At 44.0% G+C, this 25323-nt stretch overlaps 1 protein-coding gene across 2 annotated transcripts in view; it reads right to left on the reverse strand.

Annotated features, from left to right (window-relative positions):
- The window catches only part of RAPGEF5 (Rap guanine nucleotide exchange factor 5), a 236156-nt gene extending 213724 nt beyond the window's left edge, over positions 1-22432 (reverse strand). Inside the window, exon 1 of one of the 2 annotated variants that reach the window (XM_044946529.2) lies at positions 22084-22432. In XM_044946529.2, the coding sequence (XP_044802464.1) occupies positions 22084-22314 (231 nt within the window). In that variant the 5' untranslated portion in view covers positions 22315-22432. The remainder of the gene's footprint in view (positions 1-22083) is intronic. The other variant, XM_006074858.4, reaches the window with a different exon arrangement.
- Between the last annotated feature and the right edge of the window lie 2891 nt (positions 22433-25323).

Raw genomic sequence — 25323 nt, forward strand, 5'->3', positions numbered from 1 at the left:
GAGGGAACCACAAAGAACTGAAACAATGTCCTTGAACAAACGTTTGGCCTTTAGCGATAAGGGAGAAACTAGTTCCAGCAAAGCAGCAGCTGGGGGCATGGAAGCAAAGCCTGCAGCCCAGAGAGTAATTATACTTACCAGCTAAAAGCCAAAATATATGTATAGGCATGCACAACCTCAACTAGAAACGCATACTCACCGAACACAGAGATACTGTTTATTATTTGCCAGTCACTGTTTAAGTACTTCTTCCAAATATGAATGCATTTCTCACTGATAACTATCTTGGGAAGCATAGAATGGTTAAGAGATGTGTCCAGAGTTGTTCAGCTGGCAAGTGACAGAGAGACCCAAGCTGGTTGTTCTCAACATTCACAACTTTTTTTTAAGACTTTTTTCATGTGGACCATTTGTAAAGTCTTTCTTGAATTTGTTACAATGACGGTTTTATGTTTTGGTTTTTTGGGGCCATGAGGCATGTGAGATCTTAGCTCCCAGACTGGGGATCAAACCCGCACCCCCTGCATTGGAAGGTGAAGTCTTAACCACTGGACCCCCAGGGAAGTCCCCACTCAGACTCTTGATTGTCTACATTCTATGGTTTCTTCTCTGCAAACATCCTTGGTTCCTGCCCTGTTGGAAGCCTACCTCTCCAGCCTTCCAATAATTCTGTAGGATGACCTACAACCCCTTCTAGTAATTTCAGAGTTGGTTTCTCTTGTTTGCAATCAAATCCCCGATTGACTCGGTCCCCAATCCAATTAGAGAGACAAGTATAAGTGAACACAAAAGGCTCCTCTGAACTCTGGCCCAGCAGCAACTCAATTACCTGAGGACCGAGGCGAGAGGGAGGTAGGCGTGGAGGCAGGGTACACATATTTATGGGGCTCACATAAATGAGTCAAATTCTCATCCTACAGGGTGAGAAGCAGGAGCTATCAGGAAATTGATGAAAGAAGAGAGGTGTCTGTAAAAAACAGGATTAAAGGATACATTCTCCTTTCTACAGCTCTCCTACTTTTACCTTCCCCCGCCTGACCTGAGGTGGGGCTGGAGGGCAGCTGGCACGATGCTGGCCAGCACTGAAGGTGGAGACCTGGCGATGAGCAGATGTAGCCTGAGGTCAAGGCTGGGAGGGAGGGGCAGGCGGGGAGGCATCTGCCCGAGGTCACAGGCAGGAGCAACCCTGAGAGACCCAGCAGAATGGGAGCAGACTGCCCTTCAGCTCTTCTGCCCCAATCAAGAAGTGGAAATTTCAAACTATGTCCTAAAAACAAACACTACCACTTAGTCATTTTAAAAGAATCCCCTTTCCCTCTTTTTTCATCACAAAAGCTGACTTACACTCAATTTTTCATTCAAACACACACACACACACATTCTCATAATTTCTAAGAGACCTTCTGTATAGAACAGACATCATGTCTGGTCATGCTTCTGACATTCATATTCCTTTCAACACAAGAAATTTATTCTGAGTCCTTGCTAATTTTTAGCTCCCCATGAAAACTGAGAGGAAATCACTGAATCCTAGCATCCTGACCTTCCCCCACCCTCAGACCTCTCACTCCCAACACCTCCATCTCACACCAGCCCTCGGCTCCTGCTACCTGGACAACAGCTCTCAGCAGTTTCTGCTGCCTTCAACCTCTCCTTTCTCCATTCTGCACCCCATACACCTAGACTAAACTTTATGAAATGTTTTTGTCAACAGACGGGACTACAACCTTAACTGTTAGATCCTATCCACATATAGTCTCAACATTATTCTATCCGCAAACCCATATGTGTACTGCATGGAGTGGTTCTCAACCCAAAACAGGGTGCCTGGCACATCTCATCAAGAGAATGGCCTTTGTACAAAGACTTGAAGTAGCTGAATAGGTATCTGGAGAAAGAAGACTTTAGACAAGGAAAACAACAGGTGCAAAGGCCCTGAGGAGGGAGAATGCCCACTGTGATGGATGACCAGCAACAAGGCCAGTGGGGCTAGAGCAGTGAAAGAGGGTAAGGATGTGGCTTTATCATATCTGAGGACAAGCCTGTCTCCTTCTGTCTATAAAGCAAATTCTTTGCACTGTTAACACACCACTCACATTTATATCTAATGTAAAATGTGACAGAATCTCTGGGCAAATCAAAGTACAGTACATGCAACCTTTGCTGCCTAATAACTAACCTTGATTATTATTTTACACCTGCTTTGCTCTTTTCCTACTGTAACAGCAAGTTTAATTTTTGAGATCAAAGAACTGTCAGGAGCATAACAGCTTAGGAGCAGTAGAATAGTGCCTGCAAACCTCTGTTAGAAGGACACTGTGTGTCATCTTTCATGGGAACGGGCAGATCTTTTCTCTTACTGACAGCCTGCTTTCACTTTTTTCTTGAGGTCTTAAAGAAAAGATAAGCGTACTTCTTGGAGCTGTATTCCAAACGTTAGTTTCACTGGGATGCAGCACATAAATAAGGCCAGATACCACTCTCACCAAGGTAAGGAGACCTCAAGCTGGAGAACAAGCCCAGCCCTGATGTCACTCCCACTGGAGGGTTTTCCCTCGTCTGCAGGCCAGGGAGGTAGATGCCCCGCTCTTCTCTGTGCTCTTAGGTGCTTTCTGTTCTACCACAGTCATTACCATGCTAATTTGTAATTTGTACAGTTTTATAAGACTATATTGTAATACTATGAACCTGTTTACCTCTCCAGCTGGACTGAAAGACTGGGATTATGCCTTTATTCATTTCTGAATTCTCAGTTTCTGGAGCCTGAGGTAGACATTCCTAATATCTGTGCCTCCTTTCTCCTTCAAAGCTCCTGGGAAGAGGACACGTTCCCCCGTGCCTTGAAGTGAATGAGGTCATAAGACTTGCTCCAGCCAATCAGATGTCAGCAACACACCCTTCAGAGAGGTGTATTTAAATACCCTTGTGGAATTCTCCATTCTGTCTTCACATCGCGCAGTCATAGTGGAAGGTGATGATGATGCAGAAATGTCCTACAATGGAGGCAGAACCACCACATGGAGGACAGCTCCCGGTGGTGAGCACCCAGACACAAAACGGTCTTTCAGTGAACGAGAAATAAACGTCTATGGTGTTAAGCCGCAAAGATTTTGTGGTATTTTTGTTATTGCTGCAAAACCGAGACTATCCTGACAAATCAGATGATAGGTACCTTATACAGATTTTTAGAAGGAAGAAAAGATATCAGGGAATGCAAAAGCGAGGATGACTCACTGGACAGCAGTCTAGGATTATTATGAAGCTGCCTGTGGTGAAAGAACTGATTAACAAAATCATTAATCCACTTTATTTTGTCATCTGTCTAGCCTTGTACTCCCAAAGCTAACTGCTTAAATGAAGGTTCTACATTTATTACTGCCATTAAGGAATGAAACTGATTTTGCATTTCACAACCTTAGTTCTCACCAGAGCAATACCTTCTTGTACACATCTTTTGGACCAAGACAGAAGTCTCTATTTAAAGGAGGTAGTTTGGAAAATGAAAACTAATTAGAAAACAATGTTTGTAAACTCTGCATCCCCCAGTGCAGACCAGTGAGACAGTGGTTATCCAAGCCCATGCAAAAGTTCTTCTCCTGGGAAGTTAAGGAAGAGAGGTAGATATAACTGCTGTAAGAGCTTAAATCACCTAAAAAAGAGGAAACCTTTAACAAGTAAAAGTGGGTTTGAATCACCCAGATTTCTAAAAGGGGCTTGTGGCATCCCCGTTTATATGAAACAGCCCTCAGCTGGGGCCAGGTGAATGTAAAAGGATGAAGAAGCAGGAGGACTGTGCAGGGAAGCATGGAGACTAGACAGTAGGGAGAGCTGATTCACGGGAGATGAGCTGGGAGCACAGCCCACCAGAACAGCCTTAGGGAACAAAGCTGGGGGAGGAGGAGGGAAAAGCAGGCCCTGTGGAGCCAAAGGAAACCAAACCGATAATGAAGATGCCTAGCTCATCCCAAGGAAGTGAGTAAGGAGGTGAGTCCTCAAAATACCAGAGAGGGCTCCCAGAGATCTCCTGGGGCCAAACCGGAGATGGAGATACCGGCAAGAGAAAGGCTCTCTCCCAGGGAGGGGCATAGGGAGGACCCCGACCCTAGGAGGTGGAAACAAAGCAGATCAGCAAGAACCACCCTCATCCCACGATGCGAGACTGGAAAAGAAGACTATGATGGGGCCCCCCTCCTCCATGCCGGCCTCCTCCTTGTTCCCTGGACAGGATATGGCCTCTCTGAGGATCATCTGCACTAGGAACCCCCTTATTCCCTCAGGTCAATTTCCACTAACAGTTGACGCTCACACATCACCACGTCAAGGCAGCCTCCATCAAGGAATTCACCATGGCCTTCCTGGTGGACTTGGGATCCTCTCCTCTGTGTCTCATCTTCTCAGGGTGTCCAGCCACCAAGCCCTCAGGATAAATAACTAGAAAGGAGGGAAAATTCAGGAGAAACAAAGGGCTCGTGTACCTGAAACCTGTGCCACGGTAACACGAGATGATTCACCATGATTTGCCTCAATTGTATAAGGTCACACTCCCAACTCCCTCCCAAAGTCCTGTTTTCTGACACAAAGGTATATGAAAACACAGAAAGAAGAGGGAAAAAAATTCCAGAATTCATTTTTCCTCGAGAACTTTTCTTCTTCCTAAAGAATTGTAACAACAGAAAATCTGAGATCAAGGACCTGTTTTATCTTTAAACCATTTAAGACAAAGTATTAAGACAAACTTTACTACCCACCCCTACCAAAAAACTCTAAAAGCTGTTGAACAGTTTCAACCTGGGCATAACATTTCAATATAAAAGAACCGATAAACACACAGAATTGGTACAAGTCTGTGCTATGGTCCTGCTTCATGGTGAGGGTACTGTAGAGGGTGATGTAGCTGAGTACCAAAACCATGAACAGCATTTTTCATCTTATTGATATGCCCATCACTGGAACCCATGGGCAAAGGAACTGAAGGCGTGGTTATTCTATTCCACTAGTTGTTACTTTGTGAATGTAGTTCTGGCAGGCACTTCAGAATATGTTCAGTACACTGTGACAAAATGGAGCAAGATCCAAGTGCCACAGAAAGACCTTATGACTCCTGTGTAGAGGCTAACAACACTAGGGGTGTCTGGGGAAACAGCAGAGACAGGAAAGGAAAAAACAAACTGTTAGGCAATTGTCAAAGAGGAATGTACATTCTTCATAAAAAAACTCCTCTGAACCCTCGCCGTGCAAGTTTACGCTTAGGGGTGACACTTGGGTCACATTCTAGCAGTTGTAGCTTCTCAACCAGGGACCTCTTGGGACCTTCTGTGATTGACCCAGAATCAATTTAAAGGCCAGACCCCTTTCCTGCACTCCTCACCTCTTATTGTCTTATTCAGTCACCAAATCATGTCCACCTCTTTGCGACCTCATGGACTGCAGCACACCAGGTTGCCCTGTCCTTCACTATGTCCCTAAGTTTACACAAATTTACGTTCATTGAGTCAGTGATGCCATCCAATGATCTCATCCTCTGACATCCCCTTCTCTTACCGTCAATATTTCCCAGCATCAGGGGCTTTTCCATTGAGTCAGCTCTTCACATCACGTGGCCAAAGTACAAGAGCTTCAGCTTCAGCATCAATCTTTCTAATGAATATTAGGGGTTGATTTCTTTTACAATTGACTGGTTTGACCTTCCTGCAGTCCAAGGGACTCTCCAGAGCCTTCTCCAGCACCACGATTCGAAAGCATCAATTCTTCAGTGCTCAGCCTTCTTTATGGTCCAACTCTCATGTCCATACATGGCTATTGGAAAAACTATAGCTTTGACTATAAGGACCTTTGTTGGCAAAGTAATGTCTCTGCTTTTTAATATGCTGTCTAGGCTGGTCATAGCTTTCCTTCCAAGGAGCAAGTGTCTTTTCATTTCATGGCTGCAGTCACCATAGGCAGTGATTTTGGAGCCCCTTGACATAAACTTCACCACCAATTGCCCATTCCACTCATGATGTTCTTTTCATCCAAGGCTACACCTTCTACCATCACTCTTCCCATCTTTTGGGAGCTCTTCCTTCCACTCCAGTATCAATCAAGGGTCCTCTCAAAAGACAGCCTATCAACGGTGTGTGGGCGAGGTTCCGAGAGCCAGCAGGAAAGGCTGCAGAACACAGGGGTTGGGAATGACAAGCCTTTAACAGCCACAGGCAGGAGGGACCAGGGCAGACACAGGTCTACTGGAGACGGGAGAGAGCTGAAGTAATGGAGGAGAGGCTGCCCTGTTGAAGCTGGTGACAGACAGGCACAGGCACTGCCGGCACTATGCAGAAAAGGAGAAGCGGCAGAGGGCACAGACACCCACCCCTGACTCCGCTCCTCCCCTGGCCTTCCAATGACTGAACCCAAACCAAAGCCACATGGCAGGAGCCCCAGTGATGACTATCCAGAGGGCAGGCTCCAAGGTGTAGACTGGAACGAAACAGAGAGGACAGGGGATGGACAGAGAATCAGTAGGCCAGCTGCCACGGGCCCTTTGTGTTTCAAATGCTCACGACTTTTTCAACTGCCAGTTACTTTGTGGAAACCAATCAGGGGGAGTTTCCAGTATTATTAATTCTAATTAAGTTCTTAGAGTCACGGTCTTCCATCTTAGCTTGTCCTTCCATCATGAAGGTGGCAAACAGAACAGCAGGTAGACTCCTGGCCTCGGCAATTTTCTGACATTGAAGGGAATCAAACTTTTAAGGCCCTCTTGACTGGTGTAAGTGTGGTCCATGTCCCAGTAGCATCAGCATCACCTGGAACTGCACAGAAATGCAGATTCTTGGGCCCCATCCGTGACCTATGGAATCAAAGTCTCTAAGACTGGGGCCTGGGAATCTGTGCTTTAAAAAGCTCTCAGGGATTCTCATGTAGGTATATGCTACTGTTTGAGGAGTCCTCCTTTAGACCCCATCTTTGACATTTTAGGGGGGACAGACCATGGATATCTATCAGAGACACTTCAGGTGTAAGGAGCCCTTGACCCTGAACTTCCTCACTACAACCTTTAGCAAGATACCAATGTCTGAGCCTCCGTTTTCTTACTTAGTTGCAGTCACTATAGCCAATAAAATCTATTTCAGCTTTTCCAAGGGCTTGACCTTGAAATCCCTCAGATTTGTCATTTCAGGAGACAACGATGATGGCAGCGATGAGAACAGCAGCTGCTCACACTAAGCCTTCTCCACAAAACCAGTTTCGTCTGAAAAGTGCTGTGCACTTTAACCTGCTTCCTCTCCTTCCCTGTGAGGTGGGCACTATCTTTGCTTCACAGAAGTGGCCTATGGAAAAACTCAGTAACTTGTTTTGTCTGTATAAGAAAGGAATACCTACTTCAGAGCTATGAACACAGTATGAGAAAGCATTCTGCAAATATCAAGCCTCATATAAGTGACGGCAGTGTGAACAGCCAGCTACTGATGAACCGACCCTGTGGATTTCATTAAGCTCTAACTCCGTGGGATATTCGAGGTAGATGAGAATACAACTAGCAGGCTTCTTCTTATTTTAAAAAAAGTCATGTGCCAAGAAGAGCAGAAATTTCAGCGTTTCAGCGGGTGCTATTTGAAGATTTTTCATAAAATTGAAACAGTAGAGGAAAACAAATATTGGTGCTAATCTGAATCTGAAAAATAGCTTTCCCTGATGACAAGAAACAGCAACAAACCTCTCACCTAAAAGAAGATAAAACCACCTGGTAAGCTCTCCCCAGATACAAAGGGCTGCTGACACACGTTCTCTTCTGACTCCTCTCCCAGAATTCTGTTTATGGCCAAACAAATGATTTAATCTTCTGGAAACAAATTCATAGGTAACATCATTTTTACTCTTTTGATATGATGGATTCTCGATGTAATCAGAATCTTCCTCCTTCAAATGTTCTTTCTATTAAATCATTATCTTCCGCTCTCTAACTCCAGAGATGAGGTGAATATTAAGACCCATCTTTCCCTCTGCCTAAAACATGCCCCCAAAGTGTACTGGGGGTTGAGCTGGCATCTCAATGGAGAAAGACCTTGGCTGTACAGACAAGGGCCAAGAAATGAAAACTGGTCCCCTCTGCCACCATCAACTGCATGATAGAATACCAGCATTCCATTTTAACTCGAAAGGTTATCTGACTTATTCACACAGCCGGTAAATGACAAAACATAGAAAAAAATGTCTTTTCTATTATAACAAAGCCAAATTCTATTTCAATGGATTGAAACAGGCATCATACTTCCCCTACTCTTTAAAAGCAACATCACACAGTTTCTTTTTTTTTTCCTACAAAAGATTTCATACCTATATATAAATTCACAACACAGTATGATGGAGTGTACCATTTGTAGTGTTTGTTCTTTACAGTCAACATATAGAGTGTTAGACCAAGCAGAAGTGATAAGCTGCTCACTTCCCTCAATAGTAGCAGGAGAGAGTAAAACAAATTTACAGTCAGCACCAGAGGCAAAAGTGTTTGGCAATCACAAGTATTTGCATGTACACCTCAGAACAGCTGCAGGTAAATGATCTGACAAGGTCAAATTCGACTGAACAGCAAAAGCACCAAGGGGGCTGCAGTGAGTTGCTAGACCAGTTAGAAAAAAATACAGGAAGACAACCAGCTAGACTGCAGAAGCCCTGGGTTTCTGGACTCTAACTTTAGAAAGGTTTGTTTTGCCTTTATTAGAAATCCTGAATTATGTTTTTTCTACAGATAACACAAATGGTACAAAAAACAAAGAAAAGCACTTTACAAGGGAGAGGCCAAAGCCTCATGAAAAAAGCAGGTAAAACATAAAAAAGATTAACTGAGTTCCAGAAGGTAAGATCTGCCAACTTCCCATACAGTGTACAGTGAATCAAAGACAAAGTCTAAACTCTATTGGCATTTGTGTATATTCATGGCTGTTAGTTTCAAAAAAATAAGAAATTCATATGGGAAGTTTACCTTTTAAATTTTATGGAAAAAAAAAAAAACTGAAGGGAACCAATAATAAACTTTCTATAATTTCACCTTCAACATTATTTTAAAGATAATACTTTAAAAATGTATATGTATTCTCCTCTGTCATTTATGTAGGAAAAAATTTATATGTATTCTCCTCTGTCATTTAAAGCATTACCTAAGCAATTATCAGTGCTCAGATAAATTGTTAATATACTCATTAAATTTTTCACATTTCACAAATAGATAAGGATTTTGTTTGTATTGGGATTCCCTGGTGGCTCAGATGGTAAAGAATCTGTCTGCAATGTGGAAGATCCGGGTTCGAGGAAACGGCTACCTGTTACCGTAGTCTCACCTGGAAAATTTCACAGACAGAGGAGCCTGGAGGGCTACAGTCTACGGGGTCACAAAGAGTTGGACACAGCTGAGTAACTAACACTTTGTTTGTATGCATCATTTTATTTTTTTAACAGGAGAAAATCAAACAAAAGTTTAGTAACACACATACATAGGAAAGATCCAGAAGTGAGTGACCTGGATGCACGATTTTAAAGCTGTGATTTACTTTGATATTTCGACAGATAAACTATGCAGCTACATTTAAAAAGTAAAACATGGCTTATTGTAGCTTTAATTTAAGACATCAAGATTTCAAGATGGCATGCATGCTAAGTCTCTTCAGTCATGTCCACTCTGTGCGACCCTATGGACTATAGTCCTGCAGGCTCCCCTGTCCATTGGATTCTCCAGGCAAGAACTGGAGTGGGTTGCCATGCCCTTCTCCAGAGGATCTTCCTGACCCAAGGATTGAACCTGAGTCTCTTATGTCTCCTGCATTGGCAGGCGAGTTCTTTACCACTATCTCCACCTGGGAAGCAAATTTTAACATATACTATCAATTTAATAATAGTTTTGAAATGAAAAAAGTTTTATTCCATTAAATGATCATATTAACAAACATCCCTATTTCAAAAGTAATAAAATGAAAAAGAGAAAGAGATTGTAATCAAGAAAATACATTCTCTTATTTGGAGAAAGGATGCAGCAGAATAGGTAAACCTTGGAATACAGAGCCAGATTTCCTGGGTTCAAAGCCCGGCTCCTCCACTTAATAGGTGATCTCAGGCAATCTAGCCAGTGTCTGTGAACCTCATTCTCCACTTCAGACAAGAAAACGACAAAGAGAACATCAGTCATACACGGCTGTTATGAGGATTCAGTGATTAACGCGCTTAAAGTACCTCAAACAACCCGAGATGATGAATGTTACATGAGAATTTGTTAAATAATAACAGTTCTCACCACCACGGCCACCACCTCCCAGGACTCACTGAAGCTTTCGCTGCAATTGAGGGGAATAAATTTCCAATTCAACCAGCCAATAAAATGCTTTAATTTGGGGAAATATTTACCGACTGAGCACCTGACACTATGCCAGATTTTTAGAGGAAGGCAAGATGAAAAGTAAAATAATTACAGAACCATGGTACTGCTTCTAGAAGAAAGGCCTTCTAACTAGGGGTGTGTGGTGACCCAGGCTTCAGAACATCCACAAGCCCTCTGAAATGAGGTGCAAAATTATGCCTGCACATGCTTTTTTCTAGGGTGCCACCCCAGATTCCAGCAAAGGCCTGGGATTGGGGTGGGGGGGAAAGTAGAGAGCTATTTGTTTCAGGTAATCACATCCATTAAAAGATAAATGGGCCAAAGCTTAATTTTAGTAAAAGACACTTGTATATTCTCAATGACTTGATTCAATTGTAAATGGATTCTTTTACTTTGATAGGTACACATAGTTCCCACTTCCTAATCAGATGTTTCTTAAATATCAAACAAGTCACCATCAGAAATGTAAATCCTGGGTTATCAGAAACTCATTCTACCTCTTCTTCCAGTCTTCTAGAAAAGGAAGCTACTTGCTTTATATAAATCTCCAAGTTCATTTGCAATATGCAGCCAGTTTCCAAATCTCCAGAGCAATGGCTTCCCGAATGAGTCATCCTAAACCTTCCTGTTTCTTGAACAATGGCTGGTATTGCAGAGGGATGACGAAGAGCTGCTGCTGCTCAAGCCATCACCAAACCTTGCAAGTGGATAAAGACGAATCCTGGAAGCCATTTGCTTAAGACACTGGAAAGAAAGTAAGCTGTGTTTTGCACTAAACTTGAAATGCCTAGGGCACCCCTCGTTTTATATAATACCACACACTAAGGGATTCTACCACTGGAGTTCCTTGGGGTGCCCACTGGTTCAGTGCTCAACATGTCATAATTACATCCATGTCTTAGACAACAGGGTACGGTGGCTCAGTGGTAAAGAATGGACAGAGGAGCCTGGCAAAGCTACAGTCCATGCGGTCACAAAGAGCTGGACATGACCTGGCGACTGAGCGAGCGTGCACACAGACAGACACACACACACACACTTAGACAACACGGTTTTCCAGAAAGGCCACAGATACTGTAATCAGATAGTCCTGGGCCCCACTCTGACTGCACTACTTCTTAGCTGGGTGATCATGGAAGGCTATTAAACCTCTCTAGATGGTAATTTTCTCACAGTTGAAAATACCTTTTCCTTTTAGAGGACTCCTGAGGTTTCAATCTGATAAAGACATGCCAGAATCCACAATATTGTCCCTGAACTCTCCCTTTCCATACCGACTTATAAATAAATGATTTATTATAACAATAATGAACCATGGTGGGGGCAGCCATTGATTTTAACTACTTTGCCTTCCCATAAAATCTTATAACCTCTCACAAATTACTCCTTGATAACATACTGTTACTAGAATGATCAGTATTCCTAACCAGGGTTGTTATGCAACATTGAGGCAAAAAGAAAGTCACAAGCACTCAGAGTCATCCCCAGTGACTTTTCTCCCACCTTTCCTTCTATTTTTAGCTTCACAAGTTACCAATTACTGCCAAGTCCATTTTAGACAGTGCAAGTGTGAACCTCAGACTGTTTTGTTATGGTATCAGTATTTAGACACTACCTAAAATATTCAATCTATGTTAGGACACCACGATTTTTAAAAACTTGGAAACTGACACTGCATACAAGAGCAAAATTTTTTATGCCTAGATTTCCATAAATATGTCTATGTAAGTCCACTTGCTTAGAATAAGCATACAGCTGGGGAAGAAAACATTTAAGCTGCAAGGTGCCCAAAGCTTCCCAGACATTGCCTCTATTCTCAGAAAAACCTGACCCACAGTGTATCTCACAACAGCGGAAAAAAATGAGGCTTCAAGAGCTCAGAGAATAACATGCGAGGATAGAGAGTAGTGGCCCTGCAACTCAAAGTTTGAGCTGGCCAGAAGTCACTGTTTCTTAAATAAGACCAACACGTGCTGTCCTATCTGATCTGACTCACCTTTCCTGGAAGATGCATGCCTCCCTTAATGACCTTTATCTTCTGACAGGCTACCATAAGCAGATAAGAAAAGAGTAAGGAGGATAAATTCACAAACTGTTTGGATTGATGACGATAGGCCTGGGAGTTTTTTGCTTAGGACACACTGACTGCAAACTTTAATCTTAGTAACTATTAGTTACTATCAGATCAGATCAGATCAGATCAGTCGCTCAGTCGTGTCCGACTCTTTGCGACCCCAAGAATTGCAGCACGCCAGGCCTCCCTGTCCATCACCAACTCCCAGAGTTCACTCAGACTCACATCCATTGAGTCAGTGATGCCATCCAGCCATCTCATCCTCTGTCGTCCCCTTCTCCTCCTGCCCCCAATCCCTCCCAGCATCAGAGTCTTTTCCAGTGAGTCAACTCTTCACATGAGGTGGCCAAAGTACTGGAGTTTCAGCTTCAGCATCACGCCTTCCAAAGAAATCCCAGGGCTGATCTCCTTCAGAATGGACTGGTTGGATCTCCTTGCAGTCCAAGGGACTCTCAAGAGTCTTCTCCAACACCACAGTTCAAAAGCATCAATTCTTCGGCACTCAGCCTTCTTCACAGTCCAACTCTCACATCCATACATGACCACAGGAAAAACCATAGCCTTGACTAGACGGACCTTTGTTGGCAAAGTAATGTCTCTGCTTTTGAATATGCTATCTAGGTTGGTCATAACCTTCCTTCCAAGGAGTAAGCGTCTTTTAATTTCATACACACCTATAACCACAGCATTTCCCCTCCCCCGACCTCTCCACCTCAATCTCAGAAGGATCACAAGCCCTTGTGTGCTCCAATGACAGAAAAGTTAATGTGTGGCATTATCAACAGCATGTACTGACCATTCTTAAGAGGGGTAAGGTCATACCAGCAGGTACTATAAAGCCTATGGGCATTCATTGGAAAAGGTCCTGACGCTGGGAAAGACTGAAGTCAGGAGAAGGGGACAACGGAGGATGAGATGGTTGGATGGCATCACCAACTCAATGGACATGAGTTTGAGCAAACTTGGGGAGATGATGAAGGACAGGGAAGACTGGCGTGCTGCAGTCCATGGGGTCACAAAGAATTGGACACTGCTGAGTGACTGAACAACAACAATGGACATTTAGGGGGAAAAAAAAATAGACCCTAGGTCCTCAGTGCATTTGAGAGTCAATTCAGGACATGGACTATGGAACCAGACTGGCTGCATTCAAACCTCCCTTGTCCCGCCCACTCAGTGATCTTGGGCAAGTTACCTCTAGGTTTCAGTTTTCTCATTTGTGTGTGTGTGTGTATGTGTGAGTGCACACAAGTGCACTCAGTTGTGTCCAACTCTTTTTGACCCCATGGACTGTTGCCAACCAGGCTCCTCGGTCCATGGGATTTTCCAGGCAAGAATAAAGGAGTGGGTTGCCCTGTCCTCCTCCAGGGGAATCTTCCTGACCCAGGGATTGAACCCACGTCTCCTGCATTGCATGTGGATTCATCACCACTGCACCACCACCTGAGAACCCCCTTCCTCATCTGTAGAATGCAAATAAAAGCGTCTATCACAGAGGCTTGTAGTGACCATTAAAGTTTATACCAGAACCTGCAAGGCACATAATTAAGTGCTATGAAGCGTTAGCACTGATTTTAATTTAAATACAAGGAAGAAACTACATGCTTTGCTTATGAGATGTGTGTATAAAATGACTATAAGTTGGCCATACTGGTATAACTTGGAGCAGAACGTGTTTCTCGATCAACAAAGTCTTATTTCCAGCGGAGGAGGGTGGTAAGCCAGGCCTGAAGCATTCCAGCTCAGACACAGGAAATGGGCAGCCTTGTTCTTTGAGAGAGAGTCACCAGGGTGGGATTCAATCTCTGGCTTGGGACGATCCCCTGGAGAAGGAAAAGGCAAATATCCACTCTGATATTCCTGCCCGGGAAATCCCATGGACAGAGGAGCCTGGTGGGTTACAGTCCATGGGGTTGCAAAGAATTGGACATGACTGATCACAGGAGATGGTGATGGACAGGGAGGCCTGGCGTGCTGAGATTCATGGGGTCGCAAAGAGTTGGACACAACTGAGCAACTGAACTGAACTGATCACACACACGTGCATCAGGGTACAGACTGTAAATGAAAAAGAGAGAACTTCCAGTTTCTCAGGTCTGAAGAGCCACTGAGACCCTGCCTGAGTGAAGAGTGGCTGAAGGGAAGAGGTCAAGGCAGAGAAAATTGATCCAAAGGCTGAGAATCACAGGAAGACTTGGGTGAACAGTCAAACTGGCACAATCGGTGAATCATTCTGACTGAGGCAAATGAAACAGATTTCAAGGAGATGAAGAAAGTGGTGGAACACTGCAGAAAATATTCCAGCAGCCAAAGCCCAAAATAAGGCAGCCCCAGCGCTCTGACAGTATATATAGAAAGAGGGAATGTAGCTACCAGTTATTTCATTAGAGGGAAAAAATGACAGTCTTAGAAACAGCCTGATGAAAAGAATATTTAATGAAACAAAAATTTAAGATGAAAGACTTAAAAAGAAGGTTAAAAAAAAACTCAACCACTATAAGAGGCAAAAGTTGAGGGACATGAATGGTTTTCAGAAGAAAAAAAATCAGTACTCCTTGGGAAAATGGCTGATTTGAAATCTGGACCAGGAAATGGGAAAAGATACGCTTAGAATAACTTGTGCTGAAAAGGAAGAAAGGTATCAGAGACTACTAGGGCCTTTTAAGAAGTATGCAGGAGATAAATATAAACTGAGCATCAAAAAAAGAATATTGCCTTCAATGGGTTGAAACAAATACATTACAAATGCAATGTATTTACAAACAAATTACAAACAAATCTAAGATCTTACTGATACTTGAAAAAGAAAAAAAACTCACTGGTTGTTAGGGCATTAAATCATAACTCAGAAAATTGATAAAAGGGAAAAAAATCATGCCTTTCCCTTGTCCTTCCTATATAATCTTTTTTTCAGAAGACCCAAGTAGTTCATGAGGATAAATTTTTATGTTTCTTTTTGAGAGTAAATTCTTTATAGACAGAATTCCAATTGATAAATGCAAGAGGAATGATAGGTTTAGATCATCATTTTGCAACCTCTGATGAAATGGATCTGGGTTACAACTATCAGGGATGTTACAATCATTAGGCAAAAGGTAGAAAGGTAAGTTGACCCCACCTGAAGCCACTAATCACTCTTGTTATCTCAAACAGGGACACATTGAGGCATCACGTCTCTCGTGACACGATGCAACAGATTATACACAGTAATACCTACCAAGAATGCTCGCTCTTAAGTCTGAATCTAATCAAGCCACTACATCTCACTGCCAGATTACAGGAAACATGGAAAATAAATGAACAAACTAGACAACATCACAAGTAAGAAGTGACCCCAGAAGTGGACATTCTACTTGACAAACGACCTGCTATCTCCATCGCATCAAAGGCATGAAAAAAGAAACGGGGGGAAGAGATGGTTATAAAATAAAATAGATTTGAAAACCTAACAACCAAACATAATGCATGGACCTTAATTCCTGGTTGCAACCAATCATAAGATCTCATCTCTGAGAAAAATTAAATATGGGAATTATGTTAAGGAATTATTATTAAAATTTGAGGCAAGAAAGGCACACTTTTTTTTTAAGGAACAAAGTCCTTATCAGAGATGTAAACTGAAACACTAATGAGTGAGATGACATAATATTTAGGATTTTGTTTTAAAATACACCAGTCCCTCACAAAAGAAAAGTGGGGAAAAGAGAAATAAGTGAAAAGAAATTGGTAAAATGTTAATAGCTAAAGGTAGGAAGTAATTACATTGTTCTTTCATCATGTCCCCAACACAAAGTTAAAAAAGAAAATTAAATGGTTTTGGTGTAAATTCAATCTGTGCCTTGTCTTACCAGTGATTTTTTAGGAGGTACCTAAGAAAAACCTAGTCATTCCACCTAGCCTAAAGAGGTGCAAAGAGTCTTAATCAGCTCGCATTCTGAATTCAGTATGACAATAAGTGACTGAACCAAGGAACCAGCGGTTCTATGGTAACAATCGAATGTCAGCTTATATTCTCCCAATAAGAGACAGCCTACAAGCCACCTGGGTTGGGCAACACAACTCACAAAGAGCTTATCTGATGACAGTTGATGTCAGATTGTTAAGATCTGTGACAGCCCAAGGCAGCATGGGCAAGGGCCACACAGATTCCTAAATCAGATCTTGGTCAATACAGAAGTTGCAAACTTTCCTACCAACTTGTGTAATACACAAAGCTACTTTCTTACCAGTGGTAATGAATCTGTGCTAACTTGTCCCTATAACCACTCAGCTATAATCCAGAAGTACAGCTCATGACATACAAAACTGAAGGTCCACAGAAAGAGCTTAGCCATGATTTACTTGCATTAATATCACTGCCCTAACCAAGGGGCTAACCCATGACCCCAGGTGTTTACAAGTCACCCACTGGTTTGATACACACTGCTTGTGTTTTTCTCTTTCCTTCAAACACTTCTGTTATGGACTGAATATTTGTGTTCCCCCCAAATTAATGAAGCCATAAGCCCCAAGATCCTGGTATTTGGAGGGCCTGTGGGAGGTACTAAGGGTGAGATAGGTCATGAGGGTGCTGCCTCCATGATGGAATTAGTGGCCTTATAAGAAAAGGAGAGAGATTGAAGAATCAGAACAAAAAAATTCTAAAACTTGTATGAAAATACAAAAGACTCCAAATAGTCAAAGCGAGTTTTAAGAGACAGAACAAAGCTCCAGGTATCACATACCCTGATTTCAAACAATTTATATTGCAAAGTTACAGTCATTAAAATAGTATGGTACTGGTACAAAAAGAGATACACAGATGCCAGTATCTATATCAAAACAATGTGGTACTGGCACATAGAGAACTCAGAAATAACCCATGCTTATACAGCACATTAATCTATGACAAATGAGGAACATACAACAGAGGAAAGACAGCCTCTTCAATAAATAGAGTTGGGAAAGCTACAGGCAAAATAATCAAACTGGACCACTTTCTCACACCATATACAAACTCAAAACAGATTTAGGACTTACAAACATAAGATCTGAAACCATAAAACTCCTAGAAGAAAACATAGGCAGTACACTTTGCTATCAGTCTAGCAATACTTTTTTGGCTCTGTCTCTGCTCCTCTCTGTCCTCTGAGTACTCCAGCCCAGTTCCATCCTTTACTATCAGATATTTGGACCCCAGCATCACCATTGCTCCTGTCCTTTCTTTTGGGCTCCAGCTCATCCTTTGTTCTTGCTGGTCAGATTTTCACTGGGCGGGGTTGGGGAGGCTTCTCTCAAATCAGCTCCCCCTACCTCCTAACTTTTCTAAATCCAGAGCCATTTTTTAAAACAATTTTTTGAATAGGTAGTATGTTTTCCTGTTTAAAAAAAAAAAACAAAAAAGTTATACTTTAAAAAAAAAATCTCCCTTCTTTCCTTTCCTCATGTAGCCAATTCCAACCACTTGCAAGAAACTTCACGTTTCTTCACATACATGCAAATAGAAATATAAATTTCCTTTTTTTCAATTCATAAAGGAGTATATTTTTCATGGTTTTTTAAACCATGTGTTTTGGTCATTTACTAGTATGTAACGTGCAAAGAGTCAGACACGACTGAGCGACTGAACTGAACTGAACATGCATGCATACTTAGTCACTTCTCCCGTCCAACTCTTTGCAATCCTATCGACTGTAGCCTGTCAGGCTCCTCTGTCCATGGGATTCTCCAGGCAAGAATATTGGAATTGCCATGCCCTCCTCCAGGGGATCTTCCTGACTCTGGGATTGAACCTGCATCTGTATGTAACAAATATCTCTCAACTGCGGGCCTTAAAACAAGTTGTTGCTAACTCTCATAGTCTGGTGGGTTGCTTGGGCTCAACTGTGTAGTTCTTGCTTTGGCTTCTCCCTGTGGTTACGGTCAGATGTGGACTAGTACAGCGGTCACAGGAAGGCTTGACTGGGTTGGAGGTTCCAGACAGCTTCCAAATGCCTGGCAATTATGTTGGTTGTTGGATGGGAGCTCAGTTGCCAGAGCACCTCTGTATAGACTGGGCTTTTCACAAGAAGCTGGTCTCTCTGAGTGGGAGCATCCCAAGAGAGCAGGAAGTGAAAGTTATCAGGTTAATTAAGGGCAACTTACAGAACTGGCAGTGTTAGGTCTGCTGGATTCCGTTGGCAAAATGGTCTCAGGGCTAGCCCAGGTTCAAGGAGATGGAGAAAGAAACCCTGTTCGCTTCATGGGAGAGCAGCAAGATTGTATTGCAGAAGATCTTGAGGTTAGGAGATACTGTGTTGGTCATTTTGGTAAAATACAATCTGTATCACCATCTGAAGTAATTTTCTACTCCTTCTAACACATGTCCAAGGCCCGAGGAGCATTCTTTTATAATGCCTAACATCTGACCTCTCCCTGTTTCCACCGACTCCACTCATTCAAACCTGTCATTCAAACCTGCGTCCTTTTGTAGTTAGGTGAACGCCAGAATTACCTTCCTGGTATCCCACTTTCCTTCACTGCAAATAGCCAATGAAACTTTCTTAACGTTGGTGTTTACATAAACTTTAGCAAGGGAAACAAAAGAAAAAATAAATAAAAGGGGCTACATCAAACTAAAAAGCTTTTTCACAGTGAAAGAATCCATCAACAAAACGAAAAGGCAGCTTACTGAATGGGAGTACGTAAACTTTTTGCAATCGATATACCCAACAAGGAGTTGATCTAAAATATGCAAACAACTCATACAACTCAACATCAAAAAAGAAAAAAAAATGGGCAGAGGACCCGAAGGGACATTTTTCCAAAGAAGATAAGCAGATGGCCAACAGGCATATGAAAAGATGCTCAACATCACTAATCATCAGGGAAACGCAATCCAAAACCACAATGAGATATCGCCTCACACCTGTCAGAATGACTATCATCAAAAAGACAGCAAACAACAAGTGCTGGTGAGGATACACAGGAAAGGGAATCCTCCCGTACCACTGGTTAAGGTTATAATTGGCACCGTCACTATGGAAAACAGGATGGCTATCCCTCAAAAAATTAAAATAGAACTTCCATATGATCCAGGAATCTCACATGTGGGTATTAATCCAAAGTAAACAAAAACCCTAATTGGAAAAAATATATGCACCCCTATGTTCTCTGCCATGCTATTACAACAGCCAAGATATGGAAGTAAGTGAAGTGTCTGCTGATGAATGAATGGATCAAGAAGATGGGGTATATACATATAATGAAAGATTACTCAGCCATTAAAAAAAAATGAATTCTTACCATTGGTGACAACATAGATGGATCTAGAGGGTATTATGTTAAGTGAAATAAGCTAGAGAAAAACATACTGGATGATCTCACTTACATATGGAATCTAAAAACCAAAACAAAATGAAAGTAGAGATACAAGTGATGGGGGTGGCACAAAACAGGTGAACAAGATTAAGAGGTATAAGCCTCCAGTTGTAAAATAAATAAGCCATGAGGATGTCATATACAGCATAAGGAATATGGTCAATAATACTGTAATAACTTCGTATGGGAACAGATGGTAACTAGCATTACATCATTACGTCATTTTCTAATGTATGCAAATACCAATCAGTATGTGGTACACCTGAAACTAACATCATATTGTATGTCAACTATATTTCAGTTTAAAAAAACAAAAAAGAGAGAGAAGGCCATCTCTTTTTCTCCACAGGCGCCAAGGAATGCTCACATCAGGACATAGAGGGACGGTGACTGTCTACTGGCCAGGAAGTGTTCTCACCAGAAACTAAATATGCAGGCACCTTGATCTTGCACTTCTCAGCCTCCAAAACTGTGAGAAAATACGTTTCTGTTGTGTAAGTCTATGGTATTTTTTTATGGTAGCCTGAACAAACTAATACATATTTCACCTATTTTTCTCTTTCTTTCAAACCCTTTCCAACTCCTTTGATGGGAAGGTTCCATGATCACAAAGGTGGTTCCAGAGCCAAAGGAGGGAAAACAGTTGAAAATTATGGGTTTCCAATGTTGGAAAACTTGACAATCTTCCCCCAACTAAAAAAAAAAAAAAAACTGGCCCTGCACTTATGAAATGTATTTGGAATGTCACAAGGAGAACTAATACAATATTAGAACCAAAGAAGGGCTAATAAAGTATATCTTATTTGAAGTAACCACATTCAAAATAATTAATAAGAGTAAATATGTATTCTGGCAAGGTACACCACAACATCATCCCAGACAGGGGGAAATTCAAGTCTCTATGCAGATGAACATTCCAGATCTATTTACACAGAAACCCTGGGCAATCCTCCTCACAGACTGCCTGGCTGCCCTCATGTCCTCAGTATTCCGTGCAGTGAAAAAGTAACTGTCAAGGGTAACAGGAATACGATTTAACCTACTTTCCCCTAGACTCCTGGAAAGTCTCTGATTTTTGTGTTTATTTAGCTATCATATCTTTGGGACACATTTCCTCACTTTCTTTGTACCCTGTACACCACATGCTAAGGTCATTTGCAGTAATTCCTAAACTCCCCTGGTCATTGAACCTAAAGATGTCCTATTACTGCTCAGCTAATCCTCAAAACATCCTTCTAAGGTAGATCATGTACAGTCATCTCTATGTGGGAAGAATTCTTAGGGAAGGAGGTACACAGCCTAGAAAGGCCAAAGACTCAACATTAATTCAGACCCTTTCCTGCCCAAAGGAAGCCATACCAAACCCAGTGTTTCTCCCTAACACTCAAGTTTCACGAATCTCTTTCAAGAGCTGGAAGTCCCCCAGCAAGATCTTTTAAGGCCGACAACCACTTCTTTTCAAAATTACAGACCAAAATATCTACCTTGTGGTACCTTCTTGGTAAAGTCTCCTTAATGATGCAAAAATTTTAAAAGCTAAGTAAAACCTCCCAAAGGTGCCCAAGGCCCTGGTGAGCAGGGACACCCGTAAGTCAGTAGTGCCTGCTGAGTGACTTATGAGAGATCCCAGGCCGTCCCGCTTCTCTTAACCACAAAACATGTCTGACCTGCTCGGGCCATTAGATGCACTTAGAACCCAACGAGGGACACTCCTCCACCAGGAAATCCTACCGAACACACCAGCAGGAAGTCAATATTTAAGATTCTGGGGGCGTCGCCGAGAACTAAGTGCTGGCGACTGGAGAGCCCAGGAGCTAAAGATCGCCCCGGAACTTCCAACTCCGGCGTCGGTCCCTCGGCCGTGGCGGCTGCCAGAGCCAGTGCCGGTGCCCAAAGCTTGCAACCAGGCGTCCGACAGCAGTGCACACGTCTCATGCCTCCTGAAAACTGAGGTCCCGCGCTTGGGGCCTTGGGCTCGCTGTTGGGACAGGGCCGGCCGTTAGGCACCGGACACCTGCAGCTCCCCCTCTGGAAAAAGGCAAACGGCCCTTCTTCCGGCGATGCTCACGGTCCGCGGCCAGAATCCAGGTGCGCTTGGGCTAAGTCAGGTGCACCTAAGGGAGAGGGAAACCGCCGCTCCGCGGGGGGCACCCCACGACCCCGCTCTCCTGGGCCCCTCTTCTGCCTAGTCCGGCACAAGCGCCCCACTCCCGGCACCTCCCCAACTTCCAGATGCCCTCCTCTGCCGCCCCGGAGGGTGGGCGCGGGCTCCACGTGCGCTCCTCCCACGCCCATTCCGGCCGCGCAAGACCGGGCCACTCACCCGGCCCCCAGCGGCGCTGCGCTTCCTCCGCAGGGTGAGCCCGCTCCGCAGCAGCGCCGGCAGGTCCCGCAGCCGCGGCCGCGGAGGCACCGGCAGCTGCTCGCGCTCCGGATCGCGCGCGCTGGGGCTGCGGCGCAGGGCGCCGTCCGCCGCCGCCACGGCCGCCACGGCGGCCAGAGCCGGGCTCTCGCACGGCGGCTGCATCTTGACGGAACCCACGGCCATCCTCATGCCCTGACGGCGGCTGTGGCGCCGGCGGCTCTTCCCCGCGCTCGCCTCCGCGCGCCGTCCGCGCCTTCGCCAGGCAGCAAGAGGGCGCGACTGCGGCTCGGGCGCGGGGCGCGCTGCCAGCCGCTGCCCATTGGCGCGCGCCGCGGCCCCCGCCAGGCTCAGCCCCGCGCACCTCCCCCTCTCCTCCCAGGTGCGCCCGGCCCGGCCCCGCCCCGCCCCGCCCCCGCCGCGGCACACCTCCGCCTGCGGACCCGGCCCCGCAGCCACTCCCCGAACGTTGAGCACCGTCTCTTCCACAGGTGCGGATTCCCAGAATTCACCACCAAACCCACTCCAGTGCCCGGCCCATCCCCCTACTCCCTTTAGGCTGAAAAGTCCCACTTCACCCCCTTTTCCTGCATGCCGGGCTCGACCTAAACTTCGACCCGAGTGAGCTAGGAAGTGAGGACCACCACCACCCTGCCCGGGCGCACAAGGTGGTTTTGTGTTTTTTTTTCCTCTTCACAGCCTGGCCCCAAATCGTAATCCCAGAAATGGTTTTCGCCTAAGAACTTCGAAATAGGCTCTGTATTCTGCTACGAGTCAAACAGCCCCCACGCTGCCCTCTCTTTGGCACATTCATCATTAAAGTCTAAAACTTTTGTTCATTATGATAGGTGTTGAGCAAAATAGATGCAAGTCTGGTAACCTGGAGGTGATTCTCTGTTAACAAGTTGGAACCTGACCTTCCCTGAAAGCCTGATGCGTGTGATGAATGTGCTTAGTAAAGCGTAAAGGCCTGCCGTGGTGTGAATCATTGTTTACACCATTCCAGGAGGCAGGAATAGTGGAGCCCTGGGAGCAAGACTCTTCCAACAGGGCCTTAGTCCAGATGGCTGTGAACCTTCACCTCCCAGATCAATCTGTCTTCAGCAAGGGGCAGCCAGTAGTTTTACTCCTTATCAGTAGGACACAGGGCTCCTATCTTTGCCTAAGACCTGCAAGAACTGAATAAAGTTACCTTAGAAAAAAAAAGTTGACAACTAAGGATTACAAGGAATCAGGGCCCTTTGTTGGTTTATGTTGGTCTACCACTATACTCTCAGCCCTCATATGGCAGACACCTGGCAAATATATATGGAAATATGGCCATGCAAGGAAAAAAGAAGAATGACCTGTGAACTCTGCCCTCAAGGATCTTAAGACTTCTTGTTCAGTTGCTAAGTTGCGCCTGACTCTGTGACCCCATGGACTGCAGCACACCAGGCTTCCCTGTCCTTCACTATCTCCCAGTTTGTTCAAACTTAAGACTTGAGCCAGGACTAGATTACACATATAAAAAAAAACAAAGATATAGTGTTGTGGTCTTGGTAATTGCCAACTGAGTGTGAATAATGAGCACTGCAGCTCACAAGAGCAGGGAGATGCTTCTGGCCTGAGACAAGCAAAGAAAAGTCGATGAAGGGAGTTTGAGCTGTGCCCTCAAGCTGAGTGCGGAAGATTCAGTCAGGCAGAAAAGAGGATGTGGGTCCTTCAAGCAAGAAGGAAAAACATGAGAAAAATGCCAGAGGGATAGGACACAGAACCTATTGGGCCCTGAATGTGTCCTACTGGTGGGAGAGAGGGATCCTGTGATGGAGGAAGAGGAGAAAATATCAGAATAGATGCTGGTGACATCTTGGGCGCCTTGCATCCTATCATAGAAAGCTGTGCGTGTTTACTGGACATTACAGTACTCAGACATTACAGTTTCCAAATAACTATTACATATATTTATTCAAGGCTGAAATTCCACTTGTATGGACCATATAAGAGTGTACCAGCTTATATAATGTTCAAATACTTCTGCTCCCACTGGTAATTAGGCATTGCCTTGAGCCCCAATGTCATGAGCTTCCCTCATGACAATCACTAAAGAATTTGCCTGCAATGCAGGAGACCCAGGTTCAATTGCTGGGTCAGGAAGATCCCCTGGAGAAGGAAATGGCAACCCACTCCAGTACTCTTGCCTGGGAAATCCCATGGACAGAGGAGCCTGGCGGGCTACAGTCCATGGGGTCGCAAGAGTCGGACACGACTTAGCAACTAAAAAACAAAAACAAAAACCAGTGTCATACTCCATACTCCAGATTTCCTCCTGAAATACCAACTAAAAGTCCACTAGACCTTTGGTTCTGGTCCAGTAAAGGCACTCCAGGACACTTGTGGCTAGCAATCTCTCTGATGAGTGGAAGTTTATGCCATGTCACCCCTGAGAACACCCTTTGAATCACACCATGAACCTACTCTGCTCTAAAACAGAACACACATGTTCTGACTCCTGGTCCAGATCCTTGGACTTCATGCTCTTTCAGAGTTTCTCAGTGCAAGATCAGGGAGTCTGAGACTTGACCCCATAGATTCTATGGCATTGACCAAAGGTCTAAAACTTAATATCAACAAAGGCCTTTGGAAGGTTGGCTTGGGGTAAGGTGCTAAATGACAACTGCCATATAGCTGCGGTATAAGACAGACAGTAGGGCATAGCGGGCATGTGTGAGCAGAAGAGCAATGCCACAGCGTTCCACTGCCCAGGACCTTGGCACTTGCTTCCCCTCTGCATGGAATACCCCACCTCTGAAATACTGTCCAGTAGAACTCTCTGTAATGGTGGAAATGTTCTATATCTGCTTTGTAGCCACTAGCCATAGGTGACTTTTGAGCACTGGAAAAGTGGCTACTGTGCCAGAAAAACTGAATTTTTAATTTTAATTTATACAAATTAAGATAGCCACATATGGTTGTGGGCTACTCTACTGGAAAGCAAAGTTCTAGAATTCCCTGTTACCCTTCCTCTACTCTTAAGTTTTTTAACTGAAATGTCCCCATTTCAGTGAGGGCCTCCATGACCACGTGATTTGAAATTGTAGCCCTTCCCATCTGCCTCCTGCCCTTTCTCCTTTCTAACCCTGTAGTGTTGCCGTCCATCAGTTTTCTTATGTTATTTATCTATTTTCCCTATTGTCCATTAAATCCCACAAGAGCCTGAAA

The sequence above is a fragment of the Bubalus bubalis genome, chromosome 8, assembly GCF_019923935.1.
Source record: "Bubalus bubalis isolate 160015118507 breed Murrah chromosome 8, NDDB_SH_1, whole genome shotgun sequence".
NCBI lineage: Eukaryota > Metazoa > Chordata > Mammalia > Artiodactyla > Bovidae > Bubalus > Bubalus bubalis.